The sequence below is a fragment of the Cyprinus carpio genome, chromosome A1 (genome assembly GCF_018340385.1).
Source record: "Cyprinus carpio isolate SPL01 chromosome A1, ASM1834038v1, whole genome shotgun sequence".
NCBI lineage: Eukaryota > Metazoa > Chordata > Actinopteri > Cypriniformes > Cyprinidae > Cyprinus > Cyprinus carpio.
Genome location: NC_056572.1, coordinates 1,699,277 through 1,715,603, shown reverse-complemented (window position 1 = coordinate 1,715,603; position 16,327 = coordinate 1,699,277). Strand labels below are relative to the sequence as shown.

The window sequence follows — 16,327 nt, the reverse complement described above, 5'->3', positions numbered from 1 at the left end:
CACACACACACACAAGCTCCATACTGTACAGAAAGCCCCACATATTCACACTTGATGGATTTAGATTTATTGCACAACACTCAGACAATTCCTTAAGTTGTGAAGTTGGGCACCTGACTCTTGTTAATTACAGAAATGGAGAGGGTCTTTGACCTCTCATTAATAACAAAAACCTCATTGTGTCCTCAGACAGAAAGAAAGAGAGAGCAAGAGAGAAAAGAGAATATAAGCAAAATGACAAAGATAAAATGCTTGAAATCTGTTGGGAATTTTCTGAAGTGATAACAGAGCAGATGAGTTAGTACTCAAAGCAGCGAGTCACAGATCACACAGATACTGGGGGAGAGTTTCCGCAGCTTTTGTGCTCAGTGTGTACTTCTTTGTTACAGATCGTCTGTGCGGTGTTTGCGGCCCTGCTGCATTTCTTCTTCTTGGCCGCGTTTACATGGATGTTTCTGGAAGGCGTGCAGCTGTACATCATGCTGGTGGAAGTGTTCGAGAGCGAGTACTCGCGCACCAAGTACTTCTATCTCACTGGATACGGAGTGCCTGCTGTTATAGTGGCTGTGTCTGCCGCCGTGGACTATCGCAGCTATGGAACTGAAAGAGTGTATGTATATGGCAGATACAGAGAGAGTGGTGGCCAGCTGGCAATATAATACGCTTTTATAAGGGCTAGCTGTCACACTTTTTTTTAAACATTCTCACCATTATTGTCCAAAAAAAAGAAACATGCACCATGTGTGGACAGTGTGTGCCATTAGACTGCCCTTTCAGCAAGATTTAACAGTAAAAGAATTATAAATGACCAAATAATTCATGAAACAGCGAAGATGCAAACAATGACAAAAACATGAACAAAACAATTTTTGTTGTCATTGTTTCATTAAAATGTACTTCTTTGTACCTTTTTTTTTATCCCAAAATGGTACATACTAGTACACATTAGTACTTTAAAAGTACATATTAGGATAGTTTTCTGTATATTTGTATATATATATATATCTATATATATATATATATATATAGATATATTATATATATATATATACATAGCCATTAAAAATAAAACCATACTTTACATCAATGTCCTTCAAACTAAAGTACTGTTGTATAAATGAGTTAACATTAAATATAAAACCATACTTTCTGGCAACTATATAGTCAGGTCGGGGCAAGTTGTCACATTATTTAATTTATATTAAAGGAAATAAATACCTTTACTTAGCAAGCACACACATTAAATTTAAAATATTTCTATTTTAAATAAATGCTTTTTTTTTGAATGTTCTGTTAATCAAAGAATCCTGAAAAAAATTACACCTTGCCCCGACCTGACATTTAAGAAAAATACAGTCGACTTTATAGTTGCCAGAAAGTATGACAGTGTGCTTTTGTGTTTATACAACAGTACTTTAGTTTGAAGGACAAAATTAAAAAAAAAAAAAAATTCTAACTGAAGAGTGCTTTGAAAGACACCTTTTGAGTGAAAATACATTTATGCAATGGGACTTTTGACTCAAAACCTTTTACTAAAAGAGTCTGCACTGCATAATTTAAAGTAGACTTATTTTACATAATTATTCCACACAAAATAATCCACTAGAAAATAAATAAATAAAATAATAATACAAAAACTCTTATTATTCATTGACAGAGCTCTTGGTTGATTGTAAGACTGACACAAGAGGGAGGTAACACTTGTATTGGCCAAGCAGACACAACTATCAGCCAGTTAATCTGTCTGGCCAATGTATTGGTCTATCACTAGTGTGGTGTCCAAAACCCATCTGTCTGCTTCCAGTTTTGCTTGCAAAGATTCATGTTGCCTTCTTAAGAGCAATGTTTCCTAACGGTTACAGAAGATTGTAGGTTCAATCCCAGGATTTAGTGACACAGGAAAAAAGAGTGAGTGAGATCACAGTCGTGCTTTATTAGCGCAGTGCCCTTGAGCGAGACACATCACAGTGGACTGCTCAAGGGGAAATGGCTCTGCAATTACTGTCCTGAAAGTCACTTTGAATAAAAACATGACTGCTTTGTGGAAAATGACTTCATGAGCACAAATAACTTGACTCGAATCAATTGTTAATTATTGCATTAATGGCATAGTTCACGGAAGAAATAAAAAAAAGTAAATTCTGTCATCATATGCTTACCCTCACGCTGTTCCAAACTCATATGATGATACTTGAATAATGTTTCAGCTGTTAATAAAATAAGAGTCAGTGGGGTCCAAAAATGTTAAACTCTTAAAAGAACATTATTATTACTGTTATTATTTAATTTATTAGCAAACACATATTAAATTGATCAAAAGGAACAGGAAAGACATTTATAATGTTACAAAAGATTTCCATTTCAAATAAATGCTGTTCTTTTGAACGTTCTATTCATCAAAGAATCCTGAAAAATAAAATGTATCACAGTTTCCACACAAATATGAAGCAGCACAACTCACCACATCATTGGTAATAATCAGAAATAATCATAAATCATCAAAACACACAAAATCAACAAATAAGAATGATTTCTGAACAATCATCTGACGCTTTAATCACAGGAATAAATGACATTTTACTATATATTCACATGGAAAACAGCTATATCAAATCGTGATAATATTTCACAATTTTACTGTACTTTTGATCAAATAAATGCAGACTTGGTGAACAGGAGAGACACTTCAAAAAGTTTAAAGAATGTAATCACCCCAAACTTTTGAACAGTATAAAATTAAAGACATGTCATCTACAAATACAGTCAAAACATACTTCTCTCTTTGATAGCAGTAAGCCACAAAATGACTCAACTTCTGATCACTGAGTGGAGGAAATCAGAAATCCCTCTAATGCTGTCTTCTCCAGTAAAATGTTTTGCAAGCGCTAAGCGCATCAGATCAGGTTGTACTGAAAGTCGCCTGTGCGTTCACGAGTTCTGAAAGGGGCAAACTGGTGGAATTGCCCTAATTCATATTCATAAAGAAAACTGTTCAGCCGGCATTACTGCAGTTAGTGGCCAGACACAGCCGTAAGGGATGTTCACTCAGATAAATATTTCAGCAAAACTCATCATTTAAAGATGAGATGTTGAACGTGGCATGTGAATAAGTGGTGGTCACTCGAGCACACAGTCTCACCAGACCACAGAATTAGGTCACGCTCATTTAAAAACAAGAAGTGAATTGAAGGGAGGGAGAGAGGGAAGGAGAAGAACACTGTTTTACTGCAGATCCTGTTAACCTGAGCCAACAGTGGAGATCTAAACAAGGGCGTAGGGATCCTTATGCAGGGAAAATCTGTCCGTGCCCTCACTTTTTGGTAGATAATCAATGCTTTTCATGTCTTAATGTGTCCCCCACACTTTCAAATCTTTCCTATACCTCCATATAAACCGTAAAGGCCATGGTGGAGAGGAGCATACATTAAGGTGTGGTCATGGCAGATGGCTGGTGAAATCAATGCCAGACTGGTAGAAGCTATAATATAGCACAAAGAATATGTCTGCATGGCCTAATCCCAGCGCACATGAATTGAAATTCCTAAAATATTTATAATCCTATTTGATTTCTGCATTCTCTAGCATATGGTATCTGTTCTTTAAAGCCGGAGCATGTATGACTGTGTTGGTGGCCTGGAACACACACACACACACACACACACACACACACACACACACACACACACACACACACACACACACACACACACACACACACTCGAACAGCAATGCTTGCTCTCCTGCTGGGCTGTAGAGGTGATTTCAGTATAGCAGAGATGAAGATTTTAATAATTCAGCTCTGGGTTGTCAATCACGCCTTGAGGTTCCGAATGTGTGGACAATGAGCCATTTTTGAATGCGGTGATCAATTAAACAGCAGAACATCACCCTAAACATTCCGTCCTGGAACTTAAACTTGCTTTGATCTTCATTTTTAGAGGGTTGGAGATCAATTTCATTTGAAAATCTGTGTTTTTCTGTGTAGGTGCTGGCTCAGGTTGGACACTTACTTTATCTGGAGTTTCATTGGGCCTGCTACTCTCATCATCATGGTGAGTTTAACACACACAAACACACACACTGGGGGTTTAGAGAACGATAGAGCAAAGCCAATTCCACACACAGACACAGACACACACACACGGGGGGTTCAGATAATGGTCTGTCGAGGGCATTATCCCAATTACGGGAAAGTCACAATCACCCCACAAGACAAGCTGAGCATCCCAATTGCTATATATAGAGAAACAGGGAGCATGTGTGTGTGTTTTATTAATAGTTAGTAAGGTAGTTGTTAAGTTTATGTATTGGGGAGGATTAGCAATGTAGAATAGTCATGCAGAATATGTGCTTTATAACTACAAACAAAGTGTTACCATATATAAATATCATATATATATGTTAAAGGGATACTCCACCCCAAAATGAAAATTTTGTCATTAATCACTTACCCCCATGTCGTTCCAAACCCGTAAAAGCTTTGTTTGTCTTCGGAAAACAATTTAAGATATTTTGGATGGTCAACAGTCTCCTCTGTGTCTCTCCATATCACCGTATGCTGCGTATGCGCTTATGTCTCATCCGCTCCACAAGGATGCGCTGTTTCTACGTGTATTTAGCTTTGATTTGAAAGAAAACAGCGCATCCTTGTGGAGCGGAAGAGACAGAAGAGCATACACAGCATACGGTGATATGGAGAGACACAGAAGAGACTGCTGACAAAGGAATTGTTAAATAAAGTCATTATTTATTTATTTTTTTTGCTTACAAAAAGTATTCTCGTCGCTTCATAATGTTACGGTTGAATCACTGATGGCAGATGGACGAATCTGATGATGTCTTTCATACTTTTCTGGACCTTGACAGTGTAACTTACTTAGCAGTCTATGGGACAGTCACAGGCCTCCCGGTTTTCATCCAAAATATCTTAAGATGAACTAAGAATATAAACGAATCTTTTACGGGTTTGGAACGACATGAATAATGACTAAATTTTCATTTTGGGGTGGAGTATCCCTTTAACTTAACAACTACCTTATTAACTATTAAAAAGCAGCAATTTAGGAGTTTATTGAGGGAAAAGTGGTAGTTAATGGTATGTTAATAGCGAGAGTTGGACCTTAAAATAAAGTGTGAGCATATATATATATATATATATATATATATATATATATATATATATATATATATATATTATATATATATATAAAATTTTCCCTAAACAAAGGCTTATTTAAAAATGAGCATTTTCAGTTTCTCTGGCTCCATTATTTTCCAAGAATGTTCATTTCGGTGCATCCCTCCCATGATAAAATTATGATTTCCAGGCTTAGAGATGAGGGCCCAGAAAGGTGAATCCCCCGCTGAGCCATTCTGCGTTATTTTATTCATTTAAATCTGTTCTTTTAAATTCCAAAGATTCTTTCAAATGAAATGACATACAGTACAAATGAAAATATGCCCAGTAAGGATTTCAAACATCCTTACATCCACAAATCACAAATGAGTCGTGGAAATTCATTGGTTAATACTGTCCTCTTTTATAATTTCAAGCGATTGTTGCATGTGTTTTATGCATTTTATGATTTTGTGTTGCAGCTAAATGTTATTTTCCTGGGCATTGCACTATATAAGATGTTTCACCACACAGCGATTCTCAAGCCTGACTCCGGTTGCCTGGACAACATCAAGTAAGGCATTTATTCTGTGCTTCAATGTGTGTGTACTTTATTGCCTTTCTTGCTTACACTGTGACTGTCTTCATTTTCACTAAACACACAGTTGTCCTTTAATTCTGGACTGTTCCTTAGAGGTGTTTAAATGAGAAGAATGTACAACTGCCTATCTTAAGTTGGATGTAGTTTAAAGTGTCTTTTATCTGTCGATTTTCCTTGATGTTCAAGTTCTCATTGGATCAGCAATGCTAAAAAAAAAAAATCACATAAATCGCATTCCCATCGCTATTTATGTAAATGAAGTCAGCATCATCTTTAGTAGAGCTAGGACATCAGGGGCTGGCATATCAGGGTGTATTGAAACACAGCCAGTAGTGTGGGGGATCAGAAAGCGTGCAATGCACAGTGTGTAGCATGTCTCATCTATACTCTACAGTGCATTGGCAGACAGTACATGCTCAATCTAGGCTAGTTAGCATATTTCAGTAATTGATTATTCTTTTTGATGTTCAGAACACAGGCAGAGGAGTCACTGTTTAAATCTGTGACCCAAATGCGTTATTTCTGCTGTAGTTCTTGTGTTCTGCAAAGAATATTCATGTTATACAACAGTTACAGTACTCTTATTTGATTGAACAAGTGGTGTTCAGAAAGTGCTGTTATGCAGCATAACGGCACTGGGACTTTACAAACTGTAACATTTGTGCATTAGTGCTGGGGGTTTTCAGGTTACACTGATGTACCAGTAGGTGGCGGCAAGTGACTCTTTTACACATGGTTTAAAACATTGATTCATTCAGGAATCCAGTCTTTTTGAGTGAACAAACCAGTGTTATATTTTAGTATTGTTTTATATACTATTATAGTATTTATTTTATTTAGCTATTCTTCTGAATTAGCTTTTATTTGTATATTTTCAGTTTTCATTTTAGCTTAATTTTTCATTTTCGTTTTAGTTAGCAATAACAACACTGGAACAAACTACTGTGTATTGCTTGCAGTCACACAATGGATGATGGGAGGATCGAAAATAGACAAAGTAACTGTAGTTTTGAGTCTACAATAGTTACTAAATATTAACTTCTACGGTTAACCGAACGTTTCGCCATGTTTACAAGTAACAAAATGTTTTAATAAACAGCTACAGTACCACCAAAACTATTCTGATCCTATAGCCACACTTAAAAATGTGCAAATGTTGGTATATTAGAAAAAAAAAAACAGTTCTGTGCCAATGTCTTTTAAACACCTCTAATGACAATTATTTGTTAATGCATATATATATATATATTTGCGTTCAAAATTTGAGGTCAGTAAGAATTTTTTTTTATTGTTCTTGAAAGAAGCCTCAACAAGAAAGAAAGACGGCTCACCAAAGGTGCTATTAAGAAGAAAATATATTAGAATTTAAACTTTTTTCTATTTTATGAATTCTATTTTATATTGTATTGAAAAATGTCTACAGTATTCAGTGTCACACTATCCTTTAGAAATCATTCTAATATGCTGATTTTCTGCTCAAGAAACATGTCTTGTTATTAACAATGTTGAAAACAGTTTTGTGGAAACTGTGATACTTTTTTTCAGGATTTTTCGATGAATATAAAAGTTCAAAAGAACTACATATTACACATTACACTACACAAGTGCACATTTCTTTCAAATAACAAAAATCCTACTGACCTCAAAGTTTGAATGGTGGTGTCTCTCTCGCTCTCTTTCTCTCTCTCTCTTTATATATATATATATATATTATTTCCACACAGTGGGATAAACTAGGTATTGGTGTCTATGGCAGCTGTGCACTCTCAGATAACTAACAGAAGAGCTTTTCTTCTCAGTATACAGTACAATTTACAATCCATCTACACCATAAAGTCCTAGTGCCATTATCTAATCCTCATCTTAGTACTATTAGTCTCTTTGTCACCAAATCAACAATAGAAGGAAGACTTTTTAATGAGCTGAGAGAAATGCCTCAGGATACAAAGATGGGCGATTTAATACATTTAAAGTTAGAAAGTCTGGCCTACTCAAAAATGTTGCCTCAGCACAAAATTCCACCCAAAGTGCCTGAAGCTGCCATGCTTAGAATAGATTATCTGGCTTCCTGCAAGGTTATTGGCTAGTGAGAGTTTAACCCCACCCACCACCGCAGCTCCCACTTTGTCATAAGGTGCAGCGGCTCCTAAACCTACCAGCTGTTTTTTAATTTAGTTTTATTTTTTCATCATACACAATCCCGTTCCATCCCCTAATATGAGCAATTGTGCCGACTGAGAAAGTGCAACCATAATTCAGCATCCTCATCATCATCACAAGTAGAAGTTTTCATTTTATTTGTTTGTGTTTTCCATCTCTTGAGTTTGTTTTGTTTTATTTATGATGTTATGAATCATTCATCAGCCTCATCTGTCTTCGTTGTTTCCTTTTCCATCCTTTTTTTCTGTTTTACATTTCAGCATTCTGTAGAGGCATGGCTTGTTATGGATAGTCACTGGTAAGGGTCTCCAGCCAATCAGAGTGCCAGTTCTCTGAATCATGCATTCTGATTGGACTGTTTATCTGTGTAGCTCCTCCACAGTTTGATCGATTCTCTGAATGTTAAAATGATTTAAGTGATTCATCAATTCTCCAATGTGGCTCTTTGAAATGAACAATGTAATTATAATTCTTCATGAGTGCGTGTTCTCTTTCTGCATCAGTCCCGAGTCGGTTCAGAATCAATATTTCTGTCTGTCTATCGGTCTTTCCATCTTGATCCACCATTATTTATTTATTATTATTGTCTCTGATGGAAACAGTAATTCATATTTACTGTCTCTGTGTATATCGTCTCAAAAGTTTCTCCTTGTCTTTTGTCCATCTGTCTCTTTCTCTCTCTGCCGCATACTTTCTAATGATCTTGTTTCACTGCCAAACATTAGCTTGTCACATTAGCGCAGTTCACAGTATTAATGGTTAAGACTAAGTGACATCACTAAATGAGTGTTGTGTGTGTGTGTGTGTGTGTGTGTGTGTGTGTGTGTGAATGACCCCAAAGACTAAGTGACATCACTAAATGAGTGTGAGGCTCAGCACTAAGTACAGACTAGTAGACATTATGGCTGGAGCCAGCTTGACATTTGACTGCTGTAGAATAATGCCTTTCTCCGAGACAGTTTATATTCTGATCCTACTGTTGTTGAACTGAGGAAACAGATACAGTCCAATAAAATAACAGAACATTTTAATATACTTAGATAATATAAACTAGCTGAGGTCATACATGTGTCGAGTGTGTGTGAGAGTTATCACTGTCTGTTTCATTTGATCTCTCTCTCTCCCTCTCTCTCCCCTCGTTATATCTCCCACATCACTTCTGTGTCTGCTGGTCTCTCTCCCTCTCTCTCTCTCTCTCTCTCTCTCTCAGGTCCTGGGTTATAGGGGCCATAGCTCTGCTGTGTCTGCTGGGGTTGACCTGGGCGTTCGGGCTGATGTATATCAATGAGAGTACAGTCATCATGGCCTACCTCTTCACCATCTTTAACTCACTGCAGGGAATGTTCATCTTCATATTTCACTGCATCCTGCAGAAGAAGGTGACACACACACACACACACACACACACACACACACACACACACAAGCACACATTCACCTAAGGGTGATTCTTCAGTTAGTGGCACCTTTGACTGCTTGAGAGCTTGAAAAATGAAACTTTTACAAGCTATTTCATATGCATTTATCACATTAGATCATAGCTTTGATCAACGGAAGCCCACTTCCAACAACGAATAAAAAATTTAAAAAAGTAATTGCAACTTTTTATCTCACAATTCTGACCTTTTTTCACAGATTAAAATGTGCAATTGCAAGAAATAAAGTCAGAGTTGCGTGACAAAAAGTTGCACACAACTCTTAAATTTTTTCTCACAATCCCAACTTTTAATCTCAAAAACCTATTCCACACAATGCAGTTGCGAGGAAAACAGTTGCAATTAGTTTTGTAATTTGCAAATGCGAGTTTACATCATGCAGTTGCGAGGAAAACAGTTGCAATTACTTTTTTTATTTTTTATTCAGTGGCAGAAACAAGCTTCCTTACTGATCATCCTCAAACTGATCAAGTCGATTTTTTATACTGTGCGTGATGGTAATGCCATTTTTCAATTTTAGGAGAAAAATAAGTTTGCTAGAAGTGAATAAGTTTAAATTCAAGTAAACTGATTGTTTCTTAATTCTAAAATACTAACTAGGTTAATAATGACACCAATTAAGCTACTCTCAGATCAGGGTGTAAAAAGATATTAAAAATGATTTTGAATGAAGAATCCTGAAAAAAATGATCACGGTTCACACAAAAGTATTAAGCAGTAAAACTGCTTTAACATTAATAATAATCAGAAAATGTTTCTTGAGAAGCAAATCAGCATATTAGAATGATTTCTGAAGATCATGTGACACTGAAGACTGGAGTTATGATGCTGAAAATACAACTTTGATCTCAGGAATAAATTATATTTTAACATATATTAAAATAGAAAAGAGTTATTTTAAATTGCAATAATATTTCTGTTTTTACTGTATTTTTGCAAAAGAAAAAAAAATGCAGCCTTGATGATCATAAGAATCTTCTTTCAAAAACATAAAAAAAAAATCTTAACGACCCCAAACTTTTGAACAGTAGTGTGTATATAAAGAAAACATTATAGAAAAGTTCTTACAGAAAAGTGCAGGTAGAATTCCTTGATTTTTATTCATATATTTAGAATAAAGTTAATTTCCATTATAATTTAATCTTAAAAATCTGGTCAAATTAGAGACACAATAGAAATCCTTTATAAATACATTTTAGTCTGTCCTAGCTAAAAAAAAAAAAAATCCTCCTAATTTGCAGAATCTCACCATGTGTGTTATGCAAACATCTGCAGTATTGCAATCACGTGCGCATACACATACCGAGGCTCAATTGACCTCTTTCCAGGGCATTTTACAGAGAGTTTACTGGCCTCTCATTAGTAATGATCTCATTCATCAACCCTTCTGTCACATGCATGCTCAATTGGAGACCCTCCGTGCATCAGATTATTTAGCTCATGATAGATTTTGAAGCTTTTAATTATCTGATGGCCGATCTGTGGATTTTTTCCAGAGTCATTTAGCATGAGAATGCTCATGTCCACATTACACTGGTGCATTTTCGCTTTAGAGGGAAAAAGATATTGATTCAAGAAAAATGATATGCGTATGTGTGAATATTCCGATGTATTGACTGTAAGAAAGATTGGATTTCTGTGGAATTTGATTACGCATTCCTCTGGCCAACCTTGATGCCGATTTATGTTTCTATCACCATGAATACATGTGCAAGCAGGCGACTTTTAAGCCTTAAGTGAATGGTTTCATACATTTTTGACAAATCTACCTATCTACCTAATGAATCTTAACACAAACTGTATATATATTCTCTTAAAGACCCACAAGAAGCTGTTTTTACAAGACGAGGGACTGATCTTGGCTTATTTGGGTTTTGTGGAGACAGCAGTGATTTAAATCTAAATCTGTGAATCCTGTTTGGTCGAGATCTTTGAGGAGTTGGGTGTGCAGTCATCCACAGAGACGAAGGAATAAAAGCACTGGATTTGATTTGGCCGTTCTGAGAGAGTTTTCTTTCAACAGCTGTGCAAACAATAACACAGCGTCAATGTTAACAACATTAAAAAGCAATTATAGCTGTATTATTGCTGATACAACAGGGAATTAGTACTGATATTGGTCATTATTGTTATTACGGCTAGATTTTTGGACGAAGCAATACAAGTTTCGGTCCTTGTTGTTTGAGAATTGAGGTAATGGCCGTGACTTTGAATGTATGTGTTTTTTTTTTTTCTGATTAAGATTACAGCGTTTGGAAGGTCGTCCAACATGCTAACTATAAATGATATGAAGGTTCCTGCCATGCAAACTAAAGTTCACTTTGCTGTTCACAAGCACAGACACACACGTTACACACATGCGCACACACACACACACACACACACACACACACACACACACACACACACACACAGACACACTGTAACCTGCAGGAACAGATGAACTGAGTGAACTCTTTACACAAGTATCACATACATCAATATTTGCTGAAAAAAATCACACAAATGAATAATTAAACCAACAATCAAAAAGAAAACTCAACCCTCAAATCAAAACTAAAATATTAATTATATAAAAAAAAAACATCGTTTTTAAATATTTTAAAATACAAATATCATTCATTTTTAATTCATAAATAATTCATAAGTTTTGGGGTCGTACCACATTGACATTTTACAACCACAATATTAAAATGAACTAAATATTTTCAAGATACACATATCATTAATTATTAATTCATAAATATCATTAAGTATAACACAAGACATTTTACAACTTGAACTAAAAAAAAAATATTAAAATGAATTAAAAGTGGTGTCATTAAATGTATGAATTGCATTTGTACTTTTGAAAAAAAAAATTGATATATACATGCACACATACACAAATAATTACTAAACTATAAATGCATTTATATAAAAATATATGAATATATATTGCATATATTAAAATTAAACTGATAAAATGTAAATTTGCTACAACACTTTAATTAATTAATTAATTTATTTATTTACAAACTTAGCAAAAATGTAAAATCCCATTTTTTCAGGATTTTAAAGATAATTTAAAAAAATCCAAATAAGCTCTACATATATATTTTGGAAAGTGTTTAAACAGTGTTTTTCACGAACCATAAACAATTCTTGCACATGTACCTGTAGAACAGTCCTTAAGACACAACAGTGTACAGGTTGTAAACAATGAGTAAAGAGACCTTGAAAAAACAACAACAACAACAACAACAACAAAAAACCTTGGTTTACCAAACTGCATGTGTGTTTGTGTCTTTGCAGGTGCGTAAGGAATACGGCCGGTGTCTCCGCACACACTGCTGCAGCGGGAAGAGTGTAGAGTCCACCGTCTCCACTTCAACAAAGACCAGTACAGCACGCACACCTGGACGCTATTCCACCAACTCACAGGTAACACACACACACACACCTGCAGAGGATCCTCCAAAAGCATCTCGAGTGTTTTTCTAGGCCAGTGACTGGTGAAGCTGTCAGTGGTCAGTGCAGCCATCAGCTTGTTATTTCTTGCACAGAAAGCACTTTAGCGCTGGCGTTTTTTATTCATAGATGAATACAGTCCCACATGACCCAATTTCCCATTCAGCCTTACTTTAAATGGCGCACTCAGCATTCTGCTCACCTCGCAATTCGTGAATATAATCAGAAAGGTTTTCAGTTGCATATTCCAATAACTGGAAACAACAACAACAACAACAAAAAGAAAACAAAACCAACTTCTCGAACTGAATGTGTGTAATATGCATTATATAAGATACAATATATAAAAAAGTTGCATTGCAATGCACAACCATTGATGCTTAACACAATTTCTGTGTTTGCTTTCTTTGGACACTGCATTCATTTCAATTAGAAACTAAACATCGACTGCCTCTCTTCCTCTGTTGTCAGAGTCGTATTCGTAGGATGTGGAATGACACGGTCAGGAAGCAGTCGGAGTCGTCTTTCATCACCGCTGATATGAACAGCTCAGCGACTCTCAACAGAGGTAAAGCCAAACACACACACACAAACATAAACATGTGTACTCATGTACACAGCATTCATACACATACATATTGAGAGAAACTGTACAAACACACACACACACACACACACACACACACACACAAACACACACACACACACACACACACACACACACACACACACACACAAACTCAAAACAGATTATTTGGATCTGAGGTGAGAAAAGTGGAACAGAAAGCAGTGATCATTTGACTTCTATAGGTTAGTTCTGACCAGTGAGATTTGCCATGACACAGAAAAATAGGTCACACTTTATTTTAAGGTGTCCTTGTTACATGTTACATGTACTTACTATTATAATAACAATTAACCATGCATAATTACATGCAAGTAACCCTAATCCTAACCCTAACCATATAGTGAGTACATGGAGATAATTAATATTACTCAGTACTTAAATGCATAATTACACTGTAACAAAGGCACCTTAAAATAAAGTGAAAAAATATTATAACTTAAAAACATAGATTATATATTCCTTTAACTATGGGCAATTAATTGTTCAGTGCAGCATTCAGTATTTTAACATTACGAAAAGTTGAAATAGATTTCAGCATTTTGCTATTTTATTATATGAAGGTTATTACCAGGCCTTTAATATTTATTTTTGCTACTTAAATGCCTTTAAAGTATAACATTGTATATTTTTTTAACCCTTGTCCCTGAGCCAGACTTTTAATCTCAGTTAATTAGTATTAGATACATCTCATAAAAATATGAGTCACTGCATTTTAAAAACTATGAAAATCTAAGCAAAGAACTGTATAAAGATAAACCAAGGACACAAAATACTCAGTGAAGAACATGCTTCAATGTGACGTGTGAAGAAAACAAAGATGAAAAGGTGAATATGAACAGAATACTTTTAGTGTGCGTCATTTACAGTCAAGCTGTAATTTTGTTGTTTTGAAAACAAAAGACAATAATTGTGTGTGTGTGTGTGTGTGTGTGTGTTTAGGATATATAAAAAAATTTTGAGTCAGCTGGTTTATTGCAGAAAGGTTGAAAATGTCATTCCCATCACAGTTATTCACACCACAGAATGCTATTAAACACACTTTATTTTAATTCTCACTATTAACTAACTATATACTACGTCTTTGCCTTAATAAACTCTTAATTAGCTGCTTGTTAATAGTTAGTAAGGTAGTTGTTAAGTTTAGGTATGGGGTCAGATCAAGGGATCTAAAATATGCTCATGCAGAATAAAACATTAATATGTGCTTTATAAGTACTAATAAACAGCCTATAAACTATTAATATGCATGCAAAAAAAAAAATATAAAATAGAGAAAACTTCCCTAAATTAAAAAAAATTTTAAAACTTCTTATGACTTTCAGAAAAACTACAGAATTCTTCTGACACATGTACTGTATGTCCACTGTTGGATGTTGTTAGTAGACAAATGACAAACTAGTAGGAGTGTGAAAAGAGTTTTACCAGAGTTCCCAAGGCCAAAAGTGCTCATATATAATAGTACGAGTGTTTGAGAAAGAGCGAAAAAAGAGGAACTGTAGAGGAATCTGGAAGGTTACAGGAAAGCCCTCCAACTTTGTGACCCTGGAGTCCAAATGGATCAGACATCTGTGCATGTGCTCACGTCCTGCTCATTCTCAAACCCTGCCTGCCTGTGTTATGTCCAAACGCTAATATGATTTGCTCCTCCGAGCTCCTTTGTCTTCTCCGTCCTGTGTAAACAAGAATCTGAGCTTTTAGAGGTCTTCCAGCGACATCAGTGCTGAAGCCATGGACAAAAAAAAAAAAAAAACGCTTCACGCTTCCAATCAAGTCGCACTGGCAGGACAAAATGTCAAACATCAACAGCTGTCCAATATAAACATCATCTATGCTGAGCTCTGTACTGATATTACACTCCACGTGGGAGGTTTTAGATTCCTGTCCACCCGAACTAACATGCTGCGACTGCTGATGTTTAAAGCTGTTTAAACACAAGTTTGCCTGCATCATTCGAATTGTTTATTGTACATCTTTTTTCTGTCTCTTTGTTGCTCCTTCCTCTTGTCCTCTCTCAACTTCTGTCTCTCTTCCTCTCTCTCTCTCTCTTTCTGTCTCTGTTTGTGGGTGTTGTAGGTACCATGGCTAACCATCTCATCTCCAATGCTTTGTTACGTCCTCATGGCACTAATCCTTATAACACACTGCTGGGAGAGTCTGCTGTGTACAATAACCCTACTGCCAACATGTTCAACACGCAAGGTTTGCCTCTCACATACACATTCACAAACTTTAGCACTTTTTGGATGGTAATTGTCTCTCAGCGTGACAACTGTAAAGGAAAATGTACATGACAAGTCCTTGGGGGGAAAAATGTATTCAAAAATGAAACTTTTATCATTTCCATCTTTTATTCAAAACTGCATGACTTTATTTTTTTCCCCTTACCACATAAGGAGATGTGAGGCAAAATATTCACTCTGCATTCACACTACTGTATTTCCAAATACACTGAAAGTGATCTGAGATAGACAGTCAAGTTAAAATTCTGCTTTTGTTTATATAACTGTTTTTTTAAATCAAAATCTAAATCATTTTTTTTTACATTTTTTACAAGATTTATTTACATGTTTATAAATATAAATTTTATGTAAATGCATATTTATTTAAACATCTTACACACAAACATATGGGGTATTTCCAGAATCATGAATTCTAATAATCAGTGTTTAAAATGACACCTATTAAAAAAATTATTTAATTTACATATAATTTTAATATATTTTTAATTTTTTTATATTTTATAAAAATTTAACAAGTTAACTTTTATTTTCAAAAACTCCTTTATTGGCTATAATCCCTCATTTAATTTAGATTTGAGCTGGTGGAAAACAGTGTGTTAGTAGTTATGGTATTTTACTGTATCATTTTTTTTAACTGTATTAAAAAATGTATTTTCATTAAAATTAAAAAAAATATATATGGTTTTCTATTATACA

General features: G+C 35.2%; 1 protein-coding gene across 6 annotated transcripts in view; it reads left to right on the top strand.

The window, feature by feature from the left end:
- adgrl3.1 (adhesion G protein-coupled receptor L3.1) overlaps nt 1-16,327 on the top strand; it is a 98,786-nt gene that overhangs the window by 79,041 nt on the left and 3,418 nt on the right. For 3 of the 6 annotated variants that reach the window (XM_042714521.1, XM_042714461.1, XM_042714393.1), the window contains exons 16-22: nt 390-610; nt 3,986-4,052; nt 5,599-5,690; nt 9,088-9,256; nt 12,608-12,736; nt 13,235-13,331; nt 15,465-15,590. In XM_042714521.1, the coding sequence (XP_042570455.1) occupies nt 390-610; nt 3,986-4,052; nt 5,599-5,690; nt 9,088-9,256; nt 12,608-12,736; nt 13,235-13,331; nt 15,465-15,590 (901 nt within the window). The remainder of the gene's footprint in view (nt 1-389; nt 611-3,985; nt 4,053-5,598; nt 5,691-9,087; nt 9,257-12,607; nt 12,737-13,234; nt 13,332-15,464; nt 15,591-16,327) is intronic. The other 3 variants (XM_042714732.1, XM_042714659.1, XM_042714586.1) reach the window with 1 other exon arrangement.